The sequence below is a fragment of the Diorhabda carinulata genome, chromosome 6, assembly GCF_026250575.1.
Source record: "Diorhabda carinulata isolate Delta chromosome 6, icDioCari1.1, whole genome shotgun sequence".
Taxonomy (NCBI): Eukaryota; Metazoa; Arthropoda; class Insecta; order Coleoptera; family Chrysomelidae; genus Diorhabda; species Diorhabda carinulata.
In genome coordinates this window covers 16,680,244-16,708,227 of record NC_079465.1, presented here as the reverse complement: position 1 = coordinate 16,708,227, position 27,984 = coordinate 16,680,244, and the positions used below count along the sequence as shown (strand labels likewise).

Here is a 27,984-nt window from a genome sequence, read left to right as displayed (position 1 = left end):
ATGTCCAAGCAGCAATTAGAGCTCTAATGCCTGTACAAGCTAAGCGAGCTAGGCAAGAAAGTTATCCTTTAATGTTTTCCGGGATACCCTAGAGTGGAGGGAAACGAAATAGCTAACAGATTCGCTGAAAAGATCTGTTGACTGTATCAAACCAGGTAAGAGCAGTTTAAACTTCTTAACAGAGGTCCTGACGGGACAATGTCACCTCAATGGACACCAGAAGAGTCTAGAATGTAGCGTGCAGGTTCTGTTGCGCAGAGGACGAAATCTCTATTCCTATTCTCTCAAAGTAAGAGACAGAGCATTACATATGGGAACGTATGAAATAGAAGACGAAGATCTATTGGCAATTAAATCCATCCAACATTCTAGACTTTTTAAAAGGTAATAGTGGTAATAAAAGATCAGCTGTAAATACTAGGATATTCAGCGAGAAAGATTCTTTGGGTCACGATTTACAGATACATCATAAAATTAAAGCTGCACTTTACAGCTAAAAACCTATTCAGGGACTTCTGAGAAAAATAAACAAAAATTAATTTATTTGGAATCTTAAAAAATCATTTGAGTGCCACTGATTCGAATGCTTTATTATCTGCATGTAAAACAGTAGGTATTTTATGATGGGTAGTTGTAATTTCAAATTCAATTAATCACCATTCAAAGGCGGTAGGTAATTGATAATTGGTTATTATTATGATGATACTTATCGTCATTATACAGGGTGATTCATTAAGAATGTCCAATCTCTGAACTGTAGATTCTAGACCCCAAAATATGATGATTCTGCTCAACATGCCTCATGCAAATATTGCTAGTTTACGAGATACGGGCTTTAAATTTAAATTTTGATTTTTTCAATAATTTTTTATGTTTTCACATTTTCTCTTTGAAAATTGGCAAATTTATGTTTTTTGGCATGAGGAATCATAATTTGCAATTTAATTTAACATTGCTAATAGAGGGCGGTAGTTACACTTGATTGTGTTAATTAAATCAAAGTAAACTTTTTTTGGGCTAAACTTACAACTAAAATAATGAAAATATATTGAAAAGCGGTATATTCTACAAAATTACTAAATAAAATAAAAGTTACTCTTATTTGATTCGTGTAACTCAATCGGTTATCGAGTTATTTGCTTCTAAAAAGTTCAATAAATTCTAATTTTTTCATAAAAAAATTTTATTATTCCCTAAATATGTAATAATAACAAATTTGTAAACAAAAATAAAAAACTTCAAAGCAAATGCTCAAAATGCCCACCATTTACTCCAATACACTTCATGATCCGCTTTCGTAAAGATCTCTTAATATCAAATAATCCTTGTCTATTATTTTTAATTACATCCGCGGCTTATTCTATTTTCCGTCGCAGTTGTGGAGGAGAAGTAATTTTTTCTTGGTAAACTAATGCCTTCATTTGCGAACAAATTGAAAATTCCAAACGATTTAAATCAGTGACTCTTGGTGGCCAAGAAAACTCACTTACACGACCAATCCATCGATGCGGAAACTGTTCGTTTAAGTATTGACGAACTTGTAAAGAATAATGTGGTGGTGCTACGTCGTGCAAAAACCACATATTTTGTCTTAAAGCGAGAGGTATATCCTCTAGTAATTCGTGTAAATGAATATGTATAGAAATATATATATATATATATATATATATATATATATATATATATATATATATATATATATATATATATATATATATATATATATATATATATATATATATATATATATATATATTCTTATATAAATATAAATAAAGAGGTCCATTTAAATTGGTTGGCAGTTCAAAAGGACCTATTAAATACCCACATATTACACCACACAAATGTTAACCTTAAACTTGTTATTGTTATATATTCAAGGGATAATAAATTTTTTTTATGAAAAAATTAAAATCAAAATTTAAATTTAAATTTTGAACACCCCGTATCTCGGAAACTAACAATATTTGCATAAGGCATGTTGAGCAGAATCATCATATTTTGAGCTCTAGAATCTACCGTTCAGAGATTGGACATTCTTAATGAATCACCCTGTATTTTAAATAATTTTGGATTGGTACTACACATATATTTTGAAATATTAGAACGCCGTCTTTTTGTTTTTTTAAAAACATGTATCGTTCATTTATTCATAATAAATGATTCTAGTACTGTTGGTCGCATTCTAAAAGCTTAATACTTGCAAAAAGTTAACTTATTAACAAGTATGTATGATAACAACAATAAATACTTTCAAGCCTTGAGTCTACCGTTTGTATTAACTCACAATTACCAGTCTGTAGGACATTCTGGAGGATTCATATATCCAAATACGTTTAGCTCGTACATACTAGCAAACGTGATGAATATTAAGTACCAAATCATTAACATGATGCCGAATTTTCTGTCTAATTTCCAGCCGTTCATGTGCGTAGCTACTACTAAGAAAATTACTGTCGACAGAAGAGATAAAGTAGAGTACGTCAAACCTGAAAACAACGTCATTAATTATTATTGACTTTATTATAGAGGATAGAGATAACGGGATTCAACTTATTTGGGGATTTAGATCAAAAAGGGTCTGCTGGTAATCGATTATAATTCAAACTTGATGAAAATGGCGCTCTTATTAATAGCAGTAGGAGTATGCCTAGTTCGCATATTCCATATTAGTCTGGGAGGTAGCGTTGCATTTTAGGTAGTGATTTTATGCCAATCGAGGATAATCTTTTTCAATAGATCTTGACTGACTAATGTTTGAATGAAGGGTCAGCTGGCGCACCCGGGTGGGTGTCGGTGTGGGAGGTCACGAAAAAAAAAAGAATTAAGTAATAGTATGCCGACTAAAATTTCTTTCAGCGATAGTTTTGATTGTACCGAGCTAAAAAAACATCGCCAGCAGCATCGTGGAGGGGGGAATACGCGTTAGCTGCTCGCATGAACTTGTAAAAAAACACGTTAATTAAAGTAATAGTATGCCAAATGAAATTTAACTGGGTGATAAGTTAAATAATTAAAAGTAAAAAAACGACAATCAGCTGTGTTGGTAACGGTGGGAAGACCGTCAGCTGACGCAATACATATTAAAAATATTGGAGCATTGCTATATTACACTGTTTCCTTTCAAGCACATATTTAGGGATAGTTTCTGGAGCTGCTTGAATCCATAATTTCGAGAAGTATATAACATATATAAAACAATACGACAATAAGAGATTTGTGCCATTTTGTTTTTTCGCTCTGTGCGCTGATCTGCAACTTTATCGCATTTCGACAATTCCGTCGACAAAATTTATGGTAGAAAACGATTTGAGCTTTTGAATATTGTTCCTCGATTTTAGCTTATAAATCTACATCACTTATTTCGGTCACGTTAAGTTTCAGGATAATAGTGCTCTCAGCAGTTGTACACGTCTGTAGCTCGCGAACTTGATATTTTTTGCGCCTCTTATTACAAAAAATGCCTACGTGTTCCGTGAAATCTTGAGCCTCCTTAGCGCCAGAACATCTTGCGTCGTTGCTCCTTCCCCTTCAGCTTCATAAATTTCCTCAATTGTATCAGTGATCGAAACATCGAATTGATTGCCAGTACTCGATGACGTGTGTAAACAGACTTGTGTTGAGCTGGGTGTGGCTTGATTATCAGCAGGATTCGAAGAATCATCGGGCTTGATTATCAGCAGGATTCGAAGAATCATCGATGTTTATATTTTCGATTCCAGAACTTTCATCCGATGGTTCAACGTCTCTCTCCGAACTACAAGAAAACCTTTTATTATTTCACGTGAAATTGTTTTGGTACAGTATGTATCGTTGAAAACATTTCCTCGCAGAGTTTGCCTACGGCAATTAAATAGTATCAACGATGCGGACTTCAATATTATTAATATTGAATAGTATAAATTGGAATGTATTTCAATCAAAATAACCGTCAAAAAGTAATGGAATATAACGTACCTTGACGCTGCAGATGTTGAAGGAGTTTCACAGGTATTCTATATTTAGGTGGTAAAGCTGTGAATTGTCGATAACATTTCGCATGATATTTTTGAAAATCGTTTGATTTCGATGCCACTTTAACGTTTTTTAAAGATAAATTATTTTTCTGACGAATTTCCAATATAGAGGTACATTTTTTCAAAAAAAGATATTGTTTTTTGCCACAGAATACACAAAGCGGTTGAATGGCCGACATGTTTGGACATTACGTCCGTTCGTTCGAGGAACACAACCAAAACTGATCGTGTACGACGAAGGTAAGCGCACAGGCAGCTTTTTCTTTTATTTGAAATTGAAGGGGAAGGGACTTAGGTAGTCTGAAGGTCGTGTTATGGGCTCAAGCAGCTCCATAAACTATCTCTAAATATGTGTTTGAAAGGAAACAGTGTACTATAGCAATGCTCCAATATTTTTTATCTGTATTGCGTCAGCTGACGGTCTTTCCACCGCTACCCACGCAGCTGATTATCGTTTTTATATGTTTAATTATTTAACTTATCACCCAGTTAAATTTCATTTGGCATACTAGTACTTTAATTAACGTGTTTTTTTACAAGTTCATGCGAGCAGCTAACTCGTATTCCCCCCTCCACGATGCAGCTGGCGATGTTTTTTCAACTTGGTACGATCAAAACTATCCCTGAAAAAAATTTAGTCGGAATACTGTTAATTAATTACTTTTTTTACCACGGTCGTGACCTCCCACACCCACGCTCACCGCTACTTGAGCAGCTGATAATCGGATCACTCATGAGTCATATAAGATCAACGACTGGTGTCAATATCAGCCGGCATACTATGACTTTCTCATTTGCAACGCTACCTCCTGGACTATATTTTTAATGACTCGAGTTGTTAGCGATGCAGAGATTATAGAAATGTGAATATTTAAGAAATCGAAATTATTTGGTAGATACAGATGATACGCAAAATTCATAAAACGTACAATGTTCATTTTTGAAAAAATAAAATAAAAAAACACGTTACATTAGAAAAGAGAGAGAAAAGAAAATTAAAATTTATAGATACAAGCTTATATGAATAACTAAAAAACAAAGATACGAATAATTAATTGAATAAACTAGGGATTAATAGAAAACAAAATAAATTTGATTTGGAATTCATGAAAAAAAAATACATTACGAGGTTACGAATCCATTAAATAAGTATCAGAAAATATTATAATAGATATATATCAATATCAAACTTTATTATATTGCTCGGTTAGTATTATCGAGTTTTAAAAATTACTACAAATTTTAAAATATATTTTCCTGTAACAAAAATAAATAGTTTTGAATTCTAACAATTAAAAAGATAAAATGCTGAGTATTAATCTAGAATATTTTTGTAGACTATATTATAAAATTTTTCTTTGGGTGCAATTATGTGTAAATTCCGGGAATTAGATACACGTGAACACGCTACATATAGTTGGCCATGAGAGAAGCATGGCTTTTCTAAATGCACTCCTGCTACCTGTAATGTCCGACCTTGTGCTTTGTTTATAGCACCAGCAAAGCTAAGCTTGAACGGAAATAGAACTCTTTTAAATTGAAAAGGAAGGTCAGCTGGAATAATTGGAATCCAAGGTATGATAACTCTTTCTCCCTTGCCGACACCTTGTTAAACTGCTTGCATGTCTCTCTGAACCAGGGCTTCTTAAACTTTTTTATATAGCGACCCCCTTCAAGCTTAGGAAATTTTAAACGACCCCCTCCTCCATATAAACGTTCAGTTGAAAATCGAGGAGCGCGTTGTATTTATTATTTTAAATGCTACTTCCATATTATCATTTATAGGCCCTACATAACAGTTTTGCATTGCCACTTTTTTCAAAAAATAGTTATAATAAAACTACAATAGTATTTTGTATGATTTTTATTTGTATTTATATTTGTACGTAGTATGTATACTAATTTTATTTATAATGATTGAAAAGTATCAGATCTTTGCGACCCTTTTTCAGTAGTCTCGCGACCCCCCTGGGGGGTCGCGACCCACAGTTTAAGAAGCCCTGCTCTAAACGACCTTGGGTTTGAAGAGGTGTTTCAGCAGGTCTCAAATCACTTTGTCGTCTTGCTTGCTGTTGTCTTCTCAGTTTTGCATGAACTGAAGATTCTTGATTTCGTGCAACTTTTGCTGCACGGGAACGTGACGAATTTTTAGACAATGTAGATTTACGTTTCCGAGGCATTTTTTTAGACATACGCTTTCGGTGACAGTTGAAAATAACAATAACCTTAAAAATTCCAAACAGCTGAAACTATAGTCAATTGAATTGGATGTGTAGATTAAATAGATATTGACTTGACCGTCAGTAATATCGTAGATCGATAATATAGTATTTAGGGTTTGAACGTCATTACCATATGCTAGATGGCGCTGAAGTAGCAAAAATGTTGATATTTGTTGACATTTTTTTTATTTATGTGAAAATTATTTTTCTTCAATGAAAAGTATACTATGTTACTTCTAGTACCTCACAGAATATGTGTAATAAGTTTCGTGATGATTCGTCAAGTAGTTTTTGCGTGAAAGCGTCACAAACATCCACGCTTTCACATTTATAATATTAGTAAGGATTAGATATTGCTTTATTGTTTTTCAAAATATTCTCCATTAAAATCAAAAGACTTTTGCATGCGTTTGAACCAATTGTCAAAGCACATTTTTTCCATTCTGATTTAGGTACCTCCAAAACATGTGATTTGAAAACATCAACGGCTTCATCAGGTATAGAAATACGTTGACCTCACAATTTATTTTCTAAGAAATAAGAATTCTCCATGGAGCATAATCTCTACTTCACCTGATAACCTCAATAATTACTTTGTGAATGTAGCTAAAAATTTATCAAATTCTGTAACTGCTTCTCATGATCCTCTTTCATATCTCCCTGATGTTAATGCTAACTTACACAGTTTCTTCTTTATGCCCGAAGTTTTAGCAGAGCTTCGTAGTACAATTAATGACATCGAAAATAAATACTAGTCTGGAACTGATGGACTTACATCAAAAATGTTTTCGAGTCTGCCCGATTGCACATTAAATCACCTTACCACTTTAATTAATGCTTCATTTCAAAATGGCACTTGTCCCAATTGCTTTAAAATCATAGAAAGATTGGTCAAAAAGAGTCTTTTATTATTTCTGTTTGAATATAAAATACTTACTTCCCATCAATTTGGCTTTTTACGTAACAACTACACAAATGATGCACACTACAACAACTTTTTGTGAGTTTTCTAAGCCTTTCGATTGTATTGATCATAATATTTTAATCAATAAATTGCAGTACTAGGGTTTCAGGGGAACACCTCTCGCATGGTTTAAATCATATCTTACCAACAGAAGTCAGCTTGTAAGGGTTGATACAACGATGCAAGCCAATAAAATGTGGAGTGCCCCAAGTTCCATTACTAGGCCCTATTTTGTTTCTTCTGTTTATAAACGTCATCGCCTATCTAGACATCAGTGGTAAAATATGTCTATTTGCAGATGACACTAGTTTCTCTTAAATCATGGTACAATTCTAATCTTCTCTGTCCCAATGTTTTTAAATAAGTTTTATCATATAGAAATTCATTGCTGCCCTTTTTATTAAATAACATCATTGACGACTTGTTGTGGATATTTTCTTGAAATGGGAGTTATATATTGCCACCTTATCTAAAAAATTAAGTTTCTCCTGAGATCAGTTTCCAGAGAACTGAAATTGTCCATCTCTTTAATAGTTTATTATGTCCTTATTGAGTCGCATCTCCGATATGCCCTTCTCTTCTAGGGTACGTGTGGTGCGACTCAAATTGAACGACTCTTTAAACTACAAAAGAGAGGCTGTTAGATATTTATTCGGCCTAAACAGCAAGGCTCACTACAGGGACTTCTTCAAAAGATTAAAAATTCTGACTCTTCCCGCATTCCGCAATAATTTGAGGGCATATTTACTGGAAAGTGCCTTCTACTCTGTGAACGAATTTTATTCTAATAATAATATTCAATTCAATTACCTATTACTATTACCTATAATTTTGTTACTTATTGTGTTTTTATTTTGTATATTGAAATTTTATTTCATTTGTGTCTTTATTCAGCTTTTGTCTGCAAATTGTAACAATTTTTTGACAATAAAGCATTTCTCTCTATTTTTGATCTTTGGGAATAAGAAGAAATTTTAGTTTTAACACTTGTGTAAATAATAAAATGAAAGTTTGACATATTTGACTATCAAAAGACGCGGATTAACTAAACTTTGTAAATATTGCAAGTTTTATGACTTTTGTGCCCCAAATAACCCAGTAAAGTTATTGTGAGTTAAGGCAAGAAATTAACTATTATGAATTCCACAAAGCTTTTGCAAATTAATAGGAAGTGGTAATTATGATGAAAATTACAAAGACAATAAAATTATAATATGAAAAATTTGTGCATTCAAAAGTTGTCCATATTGACAAAAAATAAGGAATTATCCAAGTGGGACGCCCAAGCAATCGTTTATTTAAACCCACAGTATATAAAAGAAATTCAAAATATTTTCTTATTAGTCTCCATGACATATCTTGTTTGTTAATATGAATGCCAATTTTTAAATGAATTAACACATTGCACCAAAATTTCATCTACATTTTTACGCCTTCCTGATTTAACGACTTTGGATGGATATAGAGATGATTCAAATAAAATTTTTCATTTGTTTCATAATGTATCAAGAGTTTGTTATCAATAGAGATGTATTTCAAAGAACTATTCCATCTAGTAAATAATTCCAAATGGATGAATGGCTTGGTCGATGCAAAGTTCTGTAGAAGACACTTTAAAACTACCGTCTTCAAAGCTGAAGTATCTCAATCTCAAGTAATCTCAATCTATTAAGACAGAAAAGCTACCATAAAAGTTATAATTGGTGAAATGTTGTGCTATCTTAAGCTTGTGTGTAAAGAATTGTGTGATTGTTGCAAGATCCAGATTGTTTGGATGCTTGGTCAATTTCATGACATTGGCAGCGACAAGGCCGATTAAGTCGCCAGACTGGAATCAGTAAAACCACCAATGGGTACAGAAACAACTTTTAGTGACGCTAGTGTAGCTATTACATCTTAGTCTTCTCGTTAGACAAACAGTGCGAAATAGATAAAAACACCTGGCATGAGACAAGTGGAGATAAACATAAATGGGCCTTATGTCTCTCTCACCAATTAACTGTTCCAACCGATAAAGAAGCACGCTATAAGCATTATAGACATCATGGACGAATGAAAAAGCTGAAGGTGCAAGCAGAAGGTTCAAGCCAAGGTGACTGATTAGTTTTTAAAAAGACATCGGACTTTGGTAGAATCAAAATGCAGCTTTGTTGGATTGGTCATATCAGTAGAATGCAGAAATCTAGTTGTTCACTGGAATACTTTGGGTGGAAGGGGGGGATACCGTCAAAAATATTCTGAAAGAAATGGCGGTGAAATTCAGGAGGTTCGCACTCTCAATTCGAACACTTGGTATATGCCACATCTCTATACCATAAGGTAGACGAGAGATTCGACGAAGTAAGCAAGGAAATTAGTAAATAGACAATTAAAAAATTTCACTACGCTGCTCTCGCTTAACAACTTTATCATAAAGTTTTTTGAACAGTTTTTGAAAATGTTAAGTAATGCACAGCTTCTATCTAATTAATAACAATAATTAAAATCATTGTGAATGAAAGTGAAACAAATTGAAGAACTATCTTACCTTTGCTTAAAACTTTGACTGTAGTTCCTGGTCTTATTATAGCAGTTTTGATGAACCATGGAAGACCCAAACATATAAGTATATCAAATACATTACTTCCAACTGCATTAGAAACTGCCATGTCTCCATATCTAAAAATAAAAAATATGTGACTACTAAAAATATTTTTTTAAAAAGTTTGATATTCAAAAAAATTACTATAGTACTTTGCGGTCATTGGTTTACTAGTGAGGAAGTAATCAATAAGCAAAATGCTTTTTGTATCTCAAAAACCTTCTTGTCCGAGTTCTGAGCGTAAGGTCGCTTTGGAATCGAAGTAACAAAGCGCAACACTCCTTAGCCTCTTGTTTTGATCCAAAATCATAATGATAATCCCAGGCCTCAACCACGATGCATGAAATCTTTTTTATCCTACCTTAAACAATCCATATCTTGTTCAGGCGTTTCCGAATTTGGCACTTATGTACACATATCTTCTGTAACTCAAAGACTACCCAAAATATTTCTCACATTGCCTTATAAGATGACTGGAGTCTCTATTTCTTCTGCTGAAATTCCTGTATTTTTGCCGTTTTCTGGCGTTCAGGCTCTTGGACGTCCTCCACGTAGACTTTTATCACCACCTTTCAATGGAGTAAAATATCTTTCTAGTGTTTAGAATTGAAGGTGAAAATTCTCTACATGCTTTTAATAATCGCCCGTGCGTTTATTTTGATGATCTACCTTTAAAAACTAAGAATTTTTTTACTGCACTATTCAATTTTTTTCAATGTACAAAAATACTAAGATGTTTCAACTGGAAATATATGAAAGACTGGACCAATCTATATGTATTCATAAACACGTAGTTAGTGCCATCTTTCATTGAGCGACAGGATTTATTTAGCAATCATCTAATTCTAAATATTTTTCGTATCTGGAGAACATCAAAACTTCTGAAGAAACAGCATTTAACAAACTTATACCGCACATGCTATTTGGATCACTATTATATAAGAGCTAAAACTAGAAGAACTTCAGATGATTCCCATTCTTTGGTCTTAGAAGACAAGTCAGTAGGCTCAAGTAACCTCATCGAATAGTTAAATGATGTTTAGCATTATGGACTAAAGAATGTAGTTCGATATTTCACCTACAAGACCACCGCGCCGTACAATTTTTAATTTCGAAAAAAAAAATGTTCTGTAGAATTAGGAAACATTAGAAACAATCGATTGGTTAGTTATGAAGAATGTTGTTTTATCCATTAACTTACCCTTCTTTAATGACAGCTACACTTGATAAAGCATCGGGCACCGAAACTCCAGCTGCTACAAATGTTAATCCCATTACTGTGTCTGGAATTCCCATAGTGTAACCTTAAGAAGAATGAAAAATAAATTAAATCATATAGAAAAAAGAATATTACTACTATTTGGTATACCTAGTAGCATCGGGGATCCCGCCATTTGCTATAATATACGTGGATACATTTAACAATTCTTAAACTACTATGGAACCAAACAAAACACCTTTGGATAGCTTTTCGCGTATTTTATCTTCAATTTTTTCCCGTAGAGTGGTCAGTAATGTCGAATAGTAATCTCCAGTTATTGTTCTATCCTTATCAAAAAATAAATCATCATTACTCCATGGCAATCCCAAAAAACTGAAGCAAGAGCTTTTCCAGCAGTTTTTTGGACACGAAACTTTTTAGGTCTTGGAGAACCAGATTGTCGTCATTACATCGATTGTTGCTTTGTTTCTGGATCGTAGAAATGTACTCTTCCATAGTAACAATTCCGTTTAAGAAGTTTTCTACATCGTTTTCAAATCGAGCACAGATCGAACGCGATGCTTCTACCCTTGCACGCTTTTGTTCAACATTCAAACATTTGGGGATCCATTTAGCATCAATTTTTCTCATGTCCAAATTGACGTGAACTATATGATGAAATCGTTCGTATGAAATATTCAGTACTTCAGATATTCGTTTTAGCCCAATTCGACGGTCTGATAAAATCATGTCATGAACTGCATCGATATTTTCAGGGACTGACACAGAAACCGTCCTTCCCGATAGGCCATCATCTTGAATGGAAAATTCCAATCCAAAGTCCAATTTTTCACGGTCGCATACGAAGGACATTTATCACCAAGGGTATTAAGCATATCTTCGTAATTCTGCTTACCTCTTAACCCTTTTAAATACAGATACTTGATGATGGCTCGATTTTCACAATTTTGGTGGACATCTTTTTGACGTTAAATTTTACACTTCTAATAAGTTATTGAATGTTGCTATGATAACGCAATATTTTGTTTATGCATGGATCTGATCTAGGCTAACTAGATATCAATACATTCTCGTATGTTTAATTTGAATAGTATCGATAATTCATAATTCTTTAGAATTTTAATTTATCATACTTATTTCTGAATTAATAAATATTTTTATGAGAAGCTAATGGTTAGCATAGGTTATAAATTAGATGCTTTGTTACTTATTTCTTTTGCTACAATTGCAAATCTTCTCATAAAATAGGCAATTGATTTACCAATAAAACGCGGCACTATTTAGTGGTGGATGAAAGAAATAGGAGCCTATGATACCACATCACACATTAAGACTACAAAGTCTACAAAGACTTATCAGTCCAAACAATTTTGAATGAAAATTCTGATTCGAATTATTATTATTATCAATATTATTCGAATGATGTTTACTAGTCAATGCCAATCAATTTTTCATCTAACGTCTTTCTGATTAAAAGTTAGTGTCAAACCTTATATCTCAAACATTTATTAACAAGTATGAGAACGTTGAATTTCTAGTTATAACTTTGATTGTTGGATGCGCGATAGTCATGCGGGTCGAATATGTTCAGAGCTCATTTTGTGCCAGTAAGCCTCGCAGCTATTCCAATGCGGTAGCAAAAAAATAAAGTTTTGTGTGGTCAGAGTCGTCAGAGGCGTGATCGACGAAATGAATTACGATAATTATGAAAAATGGGTAAAAAAAGCTGACATCAAATCTATTATCAAAAAGTGTGGTGGTTATCGATACTGCCCCTTATCACAATAAACTATTGGAACCAATGCCAACCTCAACAATGTTTCATTCAAATTTAATGAGGTTATCCAATACTGCGACGATTTTAACAATATAACTTTTCAGTCGATGACTGGAAATCACGTTGTGAACATGCTAAAAAGTTTGAGAAAGAATATATGGAGAAAGAACTATTTCTTGATCAGGTAATCGACAACTTAATCATAGATTTTAATGATGATGATTCAAGTGGAGAAAATTATACTGATTCCTAAATGCATTTTGCGGAATATTTTGATTGGGAAATCTTTAGTTTGAAGAGATAGAAGGTTGCACCACTGTAAGTGTGAATAATTTCACACTTACAAAACAAACCGGATAGTGATTCTTTGTCAAAATTATTCACAATTTTATAAATATATAAAAAGTATTACTAAATGTTTATATGGAAATGAAATGCTGAAAATGTCTAACTACGGAATTTTCCTAATATTAATAAAATAGTATTGAACAACTTTACCAGGAAATTCTATTTACGTTAAGAAGATTACCTGAATATTTGCTTTAATTATCTCAAGGACTTCTAAGAGATTTAATTTCCTGGTAAAATTGTTCAATTCATTTGTTTGGTACTTTTGTAATAAGGAGGACTGGTTTGGGGATGGAAGCTAACACAAACAGCTTTTATCGCTCCATCTTTTCTCATGTGTATGACTGGAGTGGACATAAGTTTCATCCATGTATACGATCTATTTTGCTCTCTGTAAAATTTTAATTTTCCCAAAAATTCTAATTTGAGATGACTGATTGAGTGACGTGCAACTAAAATTGTTCGATCTTTCCTCACTTTTCTCCAACGGTACGGTTTTCTCAGTTATATGATAATTAAGAATCGTTTTTCTTAGCCGAGTTATTTCCAAGCGGTCCAATGATATTTTGGTTTTTCTGTCAGGTCTTTTCTTTTGTGGGGTTGAAAATTATTAACTTTTCTATCATCCACCATTTTACTTTCTTTAGATATACGAAGTACGGTGCATCGGCTTATACCTAAAGCAGCTACAACACATTCAGTAACCTTAAACATGAACACAGCTTTTTGTGTTCAAAGACTTGACAATAGAAAACAAAATTTTGATGTTTTCGTGAAACTTCTTGAATACACCTTCTCTACAAACTTATAATTCTTTGCAGTTAAGAAAATATAAAGTGTATTAAGGGAGCTACTGAAATATTTACCTATAATTGTAATCATCCAAACCATGAAGTATGAATAGAATGAAATCCATACCATAGAAACAAAGAAAGTGAAAGGATACCAATTTCTATATTTGTCACTTCTACAATCGGGCATTGTTTTTCTGCATAACCAATGTATAGGAAACACCAAACCCCAAGTTGCTTGTACGTACCATCCTCCTTCTGGAATAATATATATGAACTGGGTATTAGCCCAGAGAAGAATCAATGATAAATATTTTTATCTGTGACGAAATGTTTGTCATTTTAATAGTGTGTCGCATTAAAAATATAGAAACTTTTATGTAAAAAATCACAATCAAACAGAATAGTGAAACTTTTGTTTGTAATTTATAATTTATAGTACGAATTGGCCATTTTTCGATATCACGAGGGCTGCTACTTAAGTTTTGAGATAGACATATAAAACTAAATGTTTATGTTTAGATTTGTCTTTATTGTTTTTTCATTTCTCTATTAAGATCAATACAATTTGCATGCATTTGAACCAATTGTTGTAACTATTCAGAATGGGGTACCTCCAAAACGAGTGAACCGTTTCTTCAGGTATAGAAAAACGTTAACATTACAATTTATTTTTTATCTCTAGGATTATGAAGAGATCATTGGGTTCCAAACGAATACTGTATGGCAGATGACCTATCAATTCGATGTTTTAACTGTTCAAAAATGTTTTTGTTTGAACTGATGTGTGAAAGTTCGCATTGTCGTCTTCTGCGATTGGTTTCCCTGATTTTTTCGACATAAAGTGAGCGATTGTCAAATTATGCGGCACACTTCAATCTCACGGTATGTGACAAGACGATCTTGCAATATCAGTTCACGCACAGCATCGATGTTTTTTTAGCGCAACAGTCAATCTTAGACAGCCTTCACGAAATTCAACCTCTAGCGAAGTGCGACTACGATTGAATTCGGAAAATCAGCGAAACGCAGTGACTTAATATTGTGCTTTATTACCAAAAGTCGAAGTGAGGTGATCGGCATACTGCTGCTGATTTAATCTACATCGGAAATCAGAAAAAAAAATTCCATTTCTTGACCAAGATGTAAACAAAAATTTGGAGCACTGTTTAAGACTAAAAAGCTATATACTTTAATCTTTTTCTAATCTTCTATAAGACCCAAATTCGTCCATCTTTAAAATATTGCTCGCACATTTGGAGCTCGGCTCCAAAGCATACCCCGAAGATGCTCGAATTTAATCTTTTTGTGATAATAATTGAATTTTCACTCTATGTTTGCTACAAAAGTAATGCAATCACTTCCATAACGAAAAAAAAACTCATTGATATCCTTATAGCAGAGCGATACATTATGACATATAAAGTCGTGTAAATTCACAAGCATCTATTTACCTGGCTTAACTAATGGATCAGCGTGTGCCGATGGATCATATTCCTTTGGTTTGTAATAATCTGGTTGAACTGGTCTAACAGGTTGAGTAGGTTGGGGTATAGGTTCTGGCTGACTGGCTTGATTGAGATCAGGTCCACTGAGTTGGTTAGCAAAACCTAGAAAGTTTTGTACAATCTAGCCTATACAATCCTAGCTTACAAACTATAAATATACACTTACTGTCTTGGTATTTTTCGGGAGACCATGCCATTGCAAAGTTGTTCATTCCTGAAACAACAATATAGTTTTGAGTTTTGAAAACGAATTCGATAATGGATGAGAACCAATAAATGGAGGAAACATTTTGTCCTAGAAACGTAACGTCCATCGATTGTTGATATCGACATTCCTATTGGTTCGTAATTGTAAGGAGAGAGGGTAGCCGCTGACAAGTTTCGATGTTACTGCGTCTCATTAGAGCGATTTGTTGTCTTCATTTTGGACTAGACTAAATAGAATAGTTTTTTTTTATATGCCTCGTTTATCAAAAAAACAAAAATAATCCCATATTATCGGCAACTATGTTTCGATTTAACCTGATCGAGTGTTTAACGATACAAACAAAATAACAGTGATAGATGATGTTGTTTTTAGTTTGTATTAGACTCTAACCAAAAGGTTGTTAACCACTCTAATGACAAACAATAACGTCGAAACCGTTCAACGGTTATTTTTCTTTATTTGCAATTGCGATTCAATATAAATGCGGATATCAGCAGAAAGATTACTTTGTGTTGGTCCACCCTATCTAGAATATTATAATTTCACGATCTTTGAGTATAAATTAATTATAACAATCCACAAATATCCACAAAATTATTGAGTATTTTGATTAACTATGTTTGTAAAGTTCACAAAAAAATTTGTATTTATACTTGAGAGTAGAACACTTATTTAGCCTCTTATTTTAAATTTATTTAGTAAGTTTTTGTAAGTTGAGGGAGAATTTTAAATAAAACACATAATAGCTGGCCATAGAAAGCTAGTTTTTTTATTATGTAGTAAATTCAAAAAACTATTTTTTTATTGATTTAAGTTCAAGTTGAAGTGGTATAGTAATGAAATAAAAAGATACTATATAGTACGGTAGCTAGGGGGGTCCCGTAGTCGTTTCATACTCCTCTCAGTTTTAGAGCGTTTTCCTATGTTTAATGATGCGTAGAATCGATTTTTTGAGGGAATCCAAAGCTGGTCGAATAATGAGTTATAAACAATTTGATTGTTTATAAAGCAATAATTCTCAAACGAAGAGAGAGAAACAAGTTCCAAATGAAAACTATTTGTATTAAAAAGATCTAAAAAACAGGTCTCTGCAGTTTTTTGCAAAGAATCAATATTTAGAAAGTTATGGTCAATACAATGCATAATTATTGTAAAAAGTTTTTTCTTAATTTATCAGTCATTACTTGGTTCTTACATGACGTAGAAAGATTTAAAGCAGCTCATTCCAAAGTTTAAGCTTAAAATGAGACAAATTTTCTTGAAAAATGCACCGTAATTTGATTATAAGAGTTTTAAGGGTATATAAATCTCAAAAAACGAGATGCACCTTATAGTGCTAAACAATACGAAAATTTTGACCAGTTTCAGTGAAGTTTTGCAGATTTTAAATTACGAGATCAGAGGCTAAAGACTGGGATTCGTAGAAGGTTTGACCTAATATGAATAGGGGAATTATCTAAGAATGCAAGGTAATTTTCGAAAACTTCTTCGTATGCCGTCGCTAGCAGTCGAGCTAAGATTTTTCTTGGGCTATTCGGTCTCATTTGTACAGGTCTTTAGGAATTTTGAGTTGCCAACTGGAGTAAAGTCAATTTACAGGCTGTTTTTGAAGACGGCGGCTTTGTCTTCCGTGGTAAAAAATGTTTGACCTTGCACTTCAAGATGCATATTTTTTATTATTGATAATGATGGGAGCAAATTTGTAGGATTTATTCGAATAAGTGCAGTTTACTTTACATTAATCCGAGGACTTTATAATACAAGTAGAATATCTACAATCATTTTGAACGAACTATCAACTAGGACTGCGATCTGAGTTGCGCTTGCAATTACTTATTTACAGTAACTTAATTGAAATTAATTTTGTATGGTTTCAAAAATATATTGAATATTGACATATATCTATTATTACATTATTTTATTGCACTTTATCTTATTTTAAACCTTTTTTCGATGAAAATAACGACAAACATTGAAGTCCCATGTATTTTCATTCTATTTTCGAACCATAATCGTTTTTGCACATGTTATTTTTATTACATTTACAAAAAGGAAGGCACGGTAATTTAGACTATCCACATATGCAGTATTTTGTATTACATTTTATGCAATTACAATTCGGTGGCAATTCATGAGCTGGTGGGTACAGCGAAGCTACTTTTTTTTGGAACTAAAATAGTTTGATCTACCTCAAATCCAAAATCTTTTGGCTTTAATTTGTTATGTTGGAATTTTTGAATGTTAATTTGGTCGTAAGTAGCATCTTAAAAAATGGTATCTGATGGAATTTGACTTTGGTGGCAACATTTTGCTTTCAAAAAAGTATTGCTAACACTATTCAGAGTGAGTTTTATGTATGGATCGCCTCAGTTATTTTGTAAAAGGCTTGAACGATTTTTATAAATTTTTGTGTGCAAAATACGGCCGGTATTATGGTGGTATTTACATTGATGTCAGATCTTTTCTTTTTCCGAAAAAATAATGAATTTTGATGTTTCAAATGGATCACCCTATATATTTTCCGCTTTTCAAAATCCTTCAAAAATACTCATTATTTTCCATCGAATGCCATAAATTCAGAGTTACAGCTACATAGAACCCTCATTTTGAACTCGAATTTCATAGGTTTTCCTCTGATGAATTGTCATCAGGTCCTGGTTGAACACTCCAAAGGTCATGAACTTCTTATTTAGATGCTCAATTAACGGTCGAATCTTGAGCAATTTGTCACTTTGGTCATTGGTAATATCCTTTATTTCTGCATTATTTGCGAAATGAAGATTTTTTTTTAATTCAAGATAGCGATTTCTAGACATACATTTTCTAACGAAATGTATACAAATATCTGCATCGTCGCTCCAGTACATTTTTTACTGTGGTAAGCTGTGATTGCCAGACAACAAAAGAATACCCGAGAATTGTTTCAAACAGTTGTTGGAAAAAAAATTTATGGTTGTTACAAACTTTGAGCTTTCTCTGACGATGTGCTCCAAAATTACGTCGTCAAAAAATAAATTAAAAATTTCAGGGGACATATTGATGACACAACAAATTCAAATTAGAAATATGTTCGAACATAACCTCAAAAACAAATAACTACTAAGAGTTTAGTAACTCAAGCTGATTTTAGGGCACTATATTTAGTATTTTTGTTCAATAACCCAGAATTCACGAATTCTGTGCGAACAATACAACTCACACATTACAAATCAACAAAATAAAACTGCAGTAGGGCAAAACTGCGCAATCCCCAAATGGGACTTATGGTACTTAATGCATTAGTTAATAATTGGAAATGTTGTAACATTTTGCCCAGTATGGGGTAAGTTGAATAAAATAATACTAATAAAATAATTCTGATGCAACAAACGGTTAAAATTATTGAATTTATTAGGTTTTTTTATAAATTAAAAAATATATATTTTTAAGGTGCAATAAAACAATGGACTCATAAATATGTATTTTTGAGACCATTAAAAATTAACATTAATTAAGTTAGGTACTGTAAAGAAGTATCGCGGGCGCGCACTTTAGTCTCTGATCGTTTAAAACCTGCATAACTGTACAACTAAGGGTCGAAAAAAAATTGGAAGCGGCCAAAAGGTTCGTATTGATTAGCACTTTAAGGTACTATGAGGTACATCTCGTTTTTTTAAATTTATGTAATCTTAAAATATTTATTAACAAATTACTGTGCTTTTTTCATGATAATTTATACATTTACACTTCTGTAAATTTTTAACAGATAATATTTAATCTCATTTTAAAGCGTAAGCTTCAACGTTTAAAATGAGCTGCTTTAAATATTTCTACGTCATTTAGGAACCAAGTAATAATTGTGCATTATATTGTCATTAAATTTTTTAATAGGTATTGATTTTTTGCAAAAAACTGGAAAAGCCTGTTTTTGTAGATCTTTTTAAAACATATCTTTTTTATTTGAAACTTTTTTTCATATCTCTCTTTGTTTAAGAGTTATAGCTTTATAAAGAATTAAATTGTTCAAAACAAATTACTCGACCAGATTTAGGCTCGACACCTTCGAAAAATCGATTATATGCATAAGAAAACGTAGAAAAATGCTCTAAAACTAAGAGGAGTGTGAAAAGCTACGGGACTCCGCGTAGCTGCCGTTCTAATAGTGAAATTACTAATCACCACCTATTAAATATATTTTTGGTAAAATTACCAAAGAAATTTTTTTAGTGTAGATGATAAATATGAATAGAAAACTACCTTGATCAGAATATTCTGGCATTTGTTGAACCTGTTCATTTCCATAACTTTGAGCAATATTGGTTTGTTCCATACCGTAGGACTGATGCTTTCCACCATCTTCTAATGTCTTGTAACTAACGAGGCCAGACTGTTCGTTAGGTGGTACAACTTTGAAAGGTACTGGCCAAGTTTGCGCCCACCTCTCTAGAGGAGTGTTATAATGAAGAACAACGCAATAAATTAAGTAGGTGAAAATCATAACTAATGATTCAATCCTAGAAAAAAGAGAGCATATCATTATAACTACTACAAATTTTCTTATATTCCATCAAGAAATTGTTCAATTATTATTTATACAATACAAATAATGCACGAAAACGAAAAAACTGTGTGTATGATGTAATATGTTGAAATTGTACATGAATCTGACAAATAGGTTCGTTTTAATATCAATATAACTGTTTTCGTTGCTAAATAATTATGAAAACAAGTAATATCGAATGGTAATTATAGATTGCCTTCTACGGAATGATTTGTGATTAGATCTTTGATTTCTAAAGTGTCCAAATGTAAATGCACGGATGGATTCGCAACCATAATTTACTGTAACTACTTGAGAAATGGTTTAGAAAATTCGAGCTCTTTTACTTAAAGATCGTCGAATAAAAGTCTGCCTGAGAGCTAATGCAGTAAATGTTTCAATGTTCGTTCACAATAAAAAATTTATTTTTTCGTCTATATGTCACATTAGACGAAACTTGGGTACATAATTATACCCGAGAAACAAAAATCGTTGTAGGAACGCGCTCATGAGTTGGAATTTTTCGGCCAATTCTTTATGATGTTTTGGAATTGGATTGGTTTGTGGATTAGATCCTCTGCCATCTACTTTAGAAAAAAAGTGAAAAAGTGTGATCTTTATCGGTTATTTAGAAAGGGAAAAAATATTAGCTGACACGTTTCGATGCCAATACCTACAGGAATAGAAAATAGTCTATTAAATGTTTTCAGAGAATTAGATGAAGTGGTTATTTGTAATTAGGCCATCTAATTAGCAGTTCTTAGTATCTCTTTAAAACCATCGTATAAAATTAGTATGTATACTAAGTACAAAAGAATGAAATAAAAAAAACGAGATTAGCCCGGTACTACACGATCCGTCCAATGCACCTAACGTTGTAGCTGTTTGGACGCATTGTATGATCGTAGTGCGCATATCATTCGACGAATGTTTTGTTTCAAACGTTTGCATTGGAATGTTGTCTAAGAAAAGTTAGTTTTTTTGACCCGCGTCAAAGGAGTACCCAGCACTGGATCGAAGCACTTTTACAACTACATACACTTCTTGACCTCTTATGCGTGATTGCCACGTGTTTTGAATCAAAGTTGCCAGTATCATCCATTTTATTTTACGAGAATTTATATCTGCTGTATATTCATCACTTTTTTGCCTTTTTATTTCTTTAGGCAAGCTTAAGTAACAGTCTAGCCTTTGTCCAATATTCAGCCAACGATGAAAGGTGAATGCTGGCGCAAACGTTGGACGCATTGCATAGTAGTAGCTTTATCTTAATTCCATGCTGGATAGTATATTTAGTGAGCTATACTAAAGCTAATTGTATTACATTGATTCGATATACATTTACATATAAATAAATATGTAAATAAGTTGTCAATTAGTGGTGTGTTGATCTACTTACCATGATATTTTTTTATCGAATATAACAGCCAGCATAACAAGAATAGAAATGGCATAAAAGAAGCTGTCTCTAACGAGAGGCCACCAGTTCAGGTAAACCACTGCGCTAGAACACAAACCGCAACAAGCAATAACAAACATGATGTTGAAAACCGCAGATCCAATGACACCAGATATTCCTGAAAAATGAGAAATAATAGAGAGAAATTATAAGCAATCGATGATGGCAATGTGAAAGATATATTTCAAATACAAATGATCACATTAACATCATTTTAGTTGGGATATTGGGCCGTCTTCGAAGATAACAACAACCATTTAACGTTTCACCAGCTCGTGCAGTTGTCATCTTCAAAAGTTGTATGCTGACTATTTGATTCTAACTGAGTTAGTTGCACGCGAAAGAGAGAGGGTCGTTGGATTTTTGTGGTAAATAATTGAAAAAGAAAAGTGAATAAGAAACGCCCCAAACAAAAAAAATGGTTTTTCGCAGATGCAGGTAGGCGAGTGGTAAAGCCAGCTGCGTCTGTGGGACATTTGGCTGGTGAGCCGGTACACCCGGTTGCAGGGAAACCGCAAAAAACCTGCAGCACCGACGATTAACGGGGTGGGGTTCGTAGAAGGTTTAACCTAATGGGAATAGGGGAATTATCTACGAATGCAAGGTAATTTTCGAAAACTTCTTCGTATTTTGTTGCTAGCAGTCGAGCTAAGATTTTTCTTGGGCTATTCGGTTTCATTGGTACAGGTCTTTAGGAATTTTGAGTTGCCAACTGGAGTAAAGTCAATTTACAGGCTGTTTTTGAAGACGGCGGCTTTGTCTTCTGTGGTAAAAAATGTTTGACCTTGCACTTCAAGATGCATATTTTTTATTATTGATAATGATGTGAACAAATTTGTAGGATTTATTCGAATAAGTGCAGTTTACTTTACATTAATCCGAGGACTTTATAATACAAGTAGAATATCTACAATCATTTTGAACGAACTATCAACTAGGAGATGCTTTCCAACTCATATTTATATTGACATAATTTTGAACAAATTAGCCATTATAATGACTTTTAACGATTTTAACACATTTTAATGTACTTAAATCGAATATTTTTTTCTCCAAAAATAAACTATCCACAAAAATTATCGCATCACTCATTATTCTTTAAATATTTTAAATGTGTTGTCTGTTTTTCGAATTTTATTATTATTACGAATTAAAACACCAATAGATACAACTTTTGCAACATTTATTTTATATCAGTTTAATCTACAGAGGACATAAAGTCTGATTTACCAAAGCATAGAAAATTTCAAAAAGATTGTACATAGCATCTATACAAAAAAATGAAGGGTGCTTAAACTAAAACCAGCCAATGAATTTCTAATAGCGTGTATTGCCGCCCTTCGCTCTACTCGCAGCTTCCATTTGTCTTGGAAGTCTTCTAAACAGGTTCTGGACGTATCCTTGCATGTTTTCCCAGAAGTTACAACATTTTGAAGATCATCTAGTGTTCTCATGCTTATGTTTTCTTAATTCTTAACGCCGTTAACCTCAAATAACGATCATCTACTAAGGAAGTTAACCTTCCGCGGCCTTGTCAGGGTCTTCTGGTTAGCTGCCCTGTTTCTTGGTAGCGAATAACAACTCAGTTCTCGATCTCAATGCATTCTCCAAGACAGAAATGATTTACTCGAGCACTTTTGCTTCCAAAAAAATTTATTAGAAATTGTGATATTTTTTGCACATAATAAGAAACCAGAAATATCTACTAAGTTGATACATATACAGATTATCTCAAAAAACTAAAAATCAAGTATTAAAAATAATTTTTGTGGGGTGTATATTTGAACTTAGATATATTTTTTTGGAGAGCATTTGTATTTTAGCAATATACAATGAGTTGAGAATTGAGAAATGGTATTTAGATCATTATGTTACGAGGACTTGATACAAAAAATGCGGGAGTGAGTAGATAACGTGAAAATAATACTGTGACATGAAAAAAAAAGATCCCTCATTCCTGAGTTTCAGTTTGAAGGAATAAATAATTTCACATTATTATCTGAAGGTGAGGGACGACTGATATCCAATGGTTAAAAAATAACTTTTACTGGGACAACCTGTACAATATAAAAATAGGAAAAATGAAATTTTCCATCGGTTTTTTCACAAAAAATTGGATAAAATTTATGGTTTAGGAGACATCTAATTTTTAGATCGTTGTACATACCATGGAAATCATTTGTCATAAAGTAACATTCTGGAAAAAATTATCAGTGCATATTGTTGAATATCGAGTTACTTACATAAGGAGAAAATTAAAATATAGAATAATTTAGTTGATTAGCCTACAACTTATAAAATAGAGTCTACGGACGATATTTGCTTGAACTTGGAAGCACTATCAAAGATTCTACCTTATAGTGTCACAATGGAACTTTATTCTATCGATCATTAATAATATAATTGTATGTTGTATGTTTTTTGAAATGTTGAAATATTTAATATAAATATTATATTGAGCCTGTGCCAAAATTTACAAATACGACAATAGCTACACCAAATAAAGTATTCATTAGTGTGTTAAAAGGAGGGAAAATAGAAACAGTTGTATAATAAAATGAAGGACAATAAAATAAAAAAAATCTTTTAAGTACATGTAATTGGTGCTCTAGTGAAGATCATTTCCAACTTATTTTTAATTAGTTAAAGTACCTCATACAGTAGTATTTTTAGTTATATTAGCAGATGTGCTAGGGTCTGCTACCGCTAAATTTAAACATCTAGTGATTAAAATGCTTAGCAAGGGCCAGTTGCTTTAACAGAGCGAACGTCTTTTTTAATAATTTGGCCTTAGTTATGGACAAATATAAATTTAGCATTAACGATATCTGCAACATGGACGAAACAGGCGTTACAACCGTCCAAAGACCCAGCCCGACTAGTTGCTAGAAAATATTTTAAACAAGTTGTTTCGATACTTTCCGCAAAAAGGGGTGTGCAGGCAAGTGTTGTATTAGCCATTGGAAATTTTATAGCACTCTTTTTTATCTTTCTGGTCGCTCATATTAAACCCCATTTTTTGAATTCGGCTCCACCTAGTTTACAAGGTACAGCAAATCATTCAGGATGGATGTTGGATTCTCATTTTTACAATTTCTTAAATTTTTTCATCGCCATCTGAGAAGTAGAAAAGTAGCAAAGCCTTGTCTTCTTCTTCTAGATAAGCAAGGCTCGCATTCAAGGATAAAGGAAAATGGCATTGAATGCTTTCTTTTCCTTCCCACTGTTCGCATGAGCTACAACTTGATCGTTCTGTTTTTGGTCCTTATAAATACGGCCTGAGATAAATGGATTTTAATTAATCCCGGAAAGAATATCACGTACTCTCATTGGTATTCATAACTTATCCACTTGCATTTATTCCTAAAAATGTACTATCTGTGTTTAGAGTTGCTGGTGTGTCTCTTCTTAACAGATATGTTTTTAAAGATTCTAATTTCTCGCGATCTCTGTTAGTGATAGACCAGATCCTGCAGTCGTAAACGTTGAAAACGCCAAACCAGATTCAATTGTACTAAATGAAGAAGAAACCCCTAGCGTTGTTCACATGCAAGAATCAGAAAATACCAGTAGAGCAACAGTTTTGAAGTCTGATGGCTTGTTTCTGCAAAAAGATACGAAAACACTCACTGATATTTAGTCCAGGATATGAATTCCTACTTATTTTAGGTAATTTAGAATATCTGGCACAACGTGTGGTCTAGCATTATCATCCATTAAACGAAAATGATCACTAATATATGGCCCTCCTTGAACTTGGTACCAATTTTCTGAATTCCAATCTAAATTTTGCCTTGCAAATCTTAGTCTAGCAACACAATGCTGCCTGGTTAGCAAAGGTGCCTGAAGAGCTCTTCTGCTGTGTATACCAGCATTCTGAAGGTGTCGTCTTATTGATCTATCAGAGATATAAAAATTTCGGACTTCTCGTAAAAGGCTGTTGAGCTCTACACTTGTCATTGACCGATTTCTTAATAGATTTAATTGCAAAAAATCCTTGTCCGAGCCTCCTAGAATGTGTACCGGTCTCGCGAAATCTTTGTCTCTGTCCAACTAACTCGGCCATTCTTTCAGCTTGGCGTTCACTTTATTGCCCCGCTCTATTCATTTTTTTTTCACAAGTATCGACACTACACACCCTGATTGATTTAAATTACTGCTGTCCATAAGTTGGTACAACAATAGAATGAAAGGAGTATACATTTACCAAAACGTGAAGGCAAGAGTACACAATTGCCGGGAAATGTACATATACATTATATTCAGTTCACATATACCTAACAATTTGGGGAATGTACACATTTTACTGTAAAAGTGTACTCATATCACTTACCAATATCGTCTTTAGCTAAGAAAACTCCTATTATCACAGTTGCCAATTCTGGTGCGGAACTTCCTGCTGCCATAAATGTTGCTCCGGCGACATCTGGTGCCATTTTCAATTCTATAAACGAAATACGATGTTAATAACAGGTTTATAAATAGCTTTCTAGAAAGACCGTTATTGTATAATAGTTTGGATGTTGAATATTAGTCACTTGAGAGACTAAACAAGAAGAGCTCAACCCGAGACTGGAGCACAAGAAATAAAAATTCTGAAGACAATGAAAAACCACCAACAGTACTTAGTTGATCTAATACGTAACCAGCCTTATAGTACTGAATCTTTATAACATATGTTCAACAAAATAGTACCTCTAAAAATTAGTTCGCAATGAAAAGATCTTTTATTTCTTAACATAATCTTCATTAAACTTTACACACGTTTTTGTCAAAAAAATTCGAACAATCGAATGTTTCGCCCAAATATGCGATTGTTTCTGATATAATCTTCTTATTATGATAACGAGAAATAGTCGGAGCGAACCAAATCTCCTTTTTCTTTAAAAAATGCGGTCGTTTTTACTCAAGTTCGACCTTAAAATCTATGAGCATAAAATTGACCAGCTATCGTTTCATTTTTTCTAAATAATTAATAAAAATAACACGTTCGGAATTCCAATATACTGTGAGCATGATTTTTTTAGCTGAGAAAACGGTTTTGTGTTCTTAGGAACCCGGTAAACCACTTAGAAATCAGTGTCTACCTAATTAAATATCAAATTTGCTCAGACGATGACTGCCACCGACTGCCCACAGGGCGAAGTTTTCTTCCACCCTGTTGTGTCTAGTCGTTGACGACATAATCGTTAACCCAAATAAGGCAGACTTGTATACACAAGCTTATGCTCACGAATTGGTGACTCGTTACCCAGGAAATAACGCACTGCGAAACCCAATGTCTTGCGGTATAGGTGCCAATCGGTAAGTCAAAGAATCACGCCACAAATGTGATCTTTCATTTTGTTTGTCAAATTTTCTTTTCAAGCTAGATTCAAATAATTTTGCTTAATGATTCCTAAAAATTTAGAAGTAACTCATCTTATATACGGTAAGGATGTAAAAATAAGTGAGGCATCTAACGAAATTTCTATTGTTCTATCGTCTAATGTTTAAGTCAGTGTCAGATTCATTATAAATATTTCTTTTGAAAAAATTCATTCATTTTGAAAATTCATGGTAGTGGGTGATATGAATGATAATTTATATATCTTCTAGAACTCATTAGTTTACTATTTCAGACAATCAAAATTTGATTATCTCGTTTTTTTTTCTAGTAAAGATTGTAAAAGGTAATGATTACTCAGAATTCTATTTTTCTATACTATAAGTCAATCTACCAATTTTGATATAAAAATGATTATACCTTCCTAGCAAATACCCTTTATAGTTCTGTCAAACTGCATATTGTAACAACTGAATTCAAACAACGGATTTTTGCTACGAACCACCGTAAGTTGTCACACTAATAGCTCACCTGTATACTTAGCGACATTAGAGATGTTGAAATGTCAAAGGAATGATATTTTGAACTTTTGACGATGTCATAATCATATTTAGGGCAGACTATTATAATAATATTAACGTTTTGAGCGTGTTATCCTATGACAAAATTAAATTTAGACACCTTTCACTTACTACATATATTTGGCATCAAGCTATTGCCTAGTAAATAAGATAATTGCTCCAAATATGTCACTTATCTTTTTCAGTTTTTCAGTTATTGTTATAGAGATTTTTTCTATCTGTCTGTCGACATAATATTCACAACAAATCAAAGAAAGATAATAATTACATATTCGTTATCAGTACAGAAAACTGGTACAGGAACAATTAATTTTGGTTCCTGGCACTTCTGTTTATCACGAAGTCATTTGAAGAAATTTCATTCTATTAAATTGTGACTGTAAAAAACTGTAAAACTGTAACTGATTTCGATGTTATTGTCGCTTCGTTATTTGCTTTCATGTTTACTTAACTATTTTATGT

The 27,984-nt window shown here is 32.9% G+C and overlaps 1 protein-coding gene across 1 annotated transcript in view; it reads right to left on the bottom strand.

The window, feature by feature from the left end:
* Positions 1-2,067: 2,067 nt before the first annotated feature.
* LOC130894908 (probable sodium/potassium/calcium exchanger CG1090) overlaps positions 2,068-27,984 on the bottom strand; it is a 121,699-nt gene continuing 95,782 nt past the window's right edge. The window contains exons 5-13 of the mRNA XM_057801942.1: positions 25,949-26,059; positions 21,556-21,733; positions 19,874-20,130; positions 15,596-15,643; positions 15,376-15,531; positions 13,997-14,179; positions 10,985-11,087; positions 9,730-9,860; positions 2,068-2,489 (exon numbers count right to left, since the gene is read on the bottom strand). Coding sequence (XP_057657925.1) covers positions 2,290-2,489; positions 9,730-9,860; positions 10,985-11,087; positions 13,997-14,179; positions 15,376-15,531; positions 15,596-15,643; positions 19,874-20,130; positions 21,556-21,733; positions 25,949-26,059 — 1,367 coding nt within the window. The 3' untranslated portion in view covers positions 2,068-2,289. The remainder of the gene's footprint in view (positions 2,490-9,729; positions 9,861-10,984; positions 11,088-13,996; positions 14,180-15,375; positions 15,532-15,595; positions 15,644-19,873; positions 20,131-21,555; positions 21,734-25,948; positions 26,060-27,984) is intronic.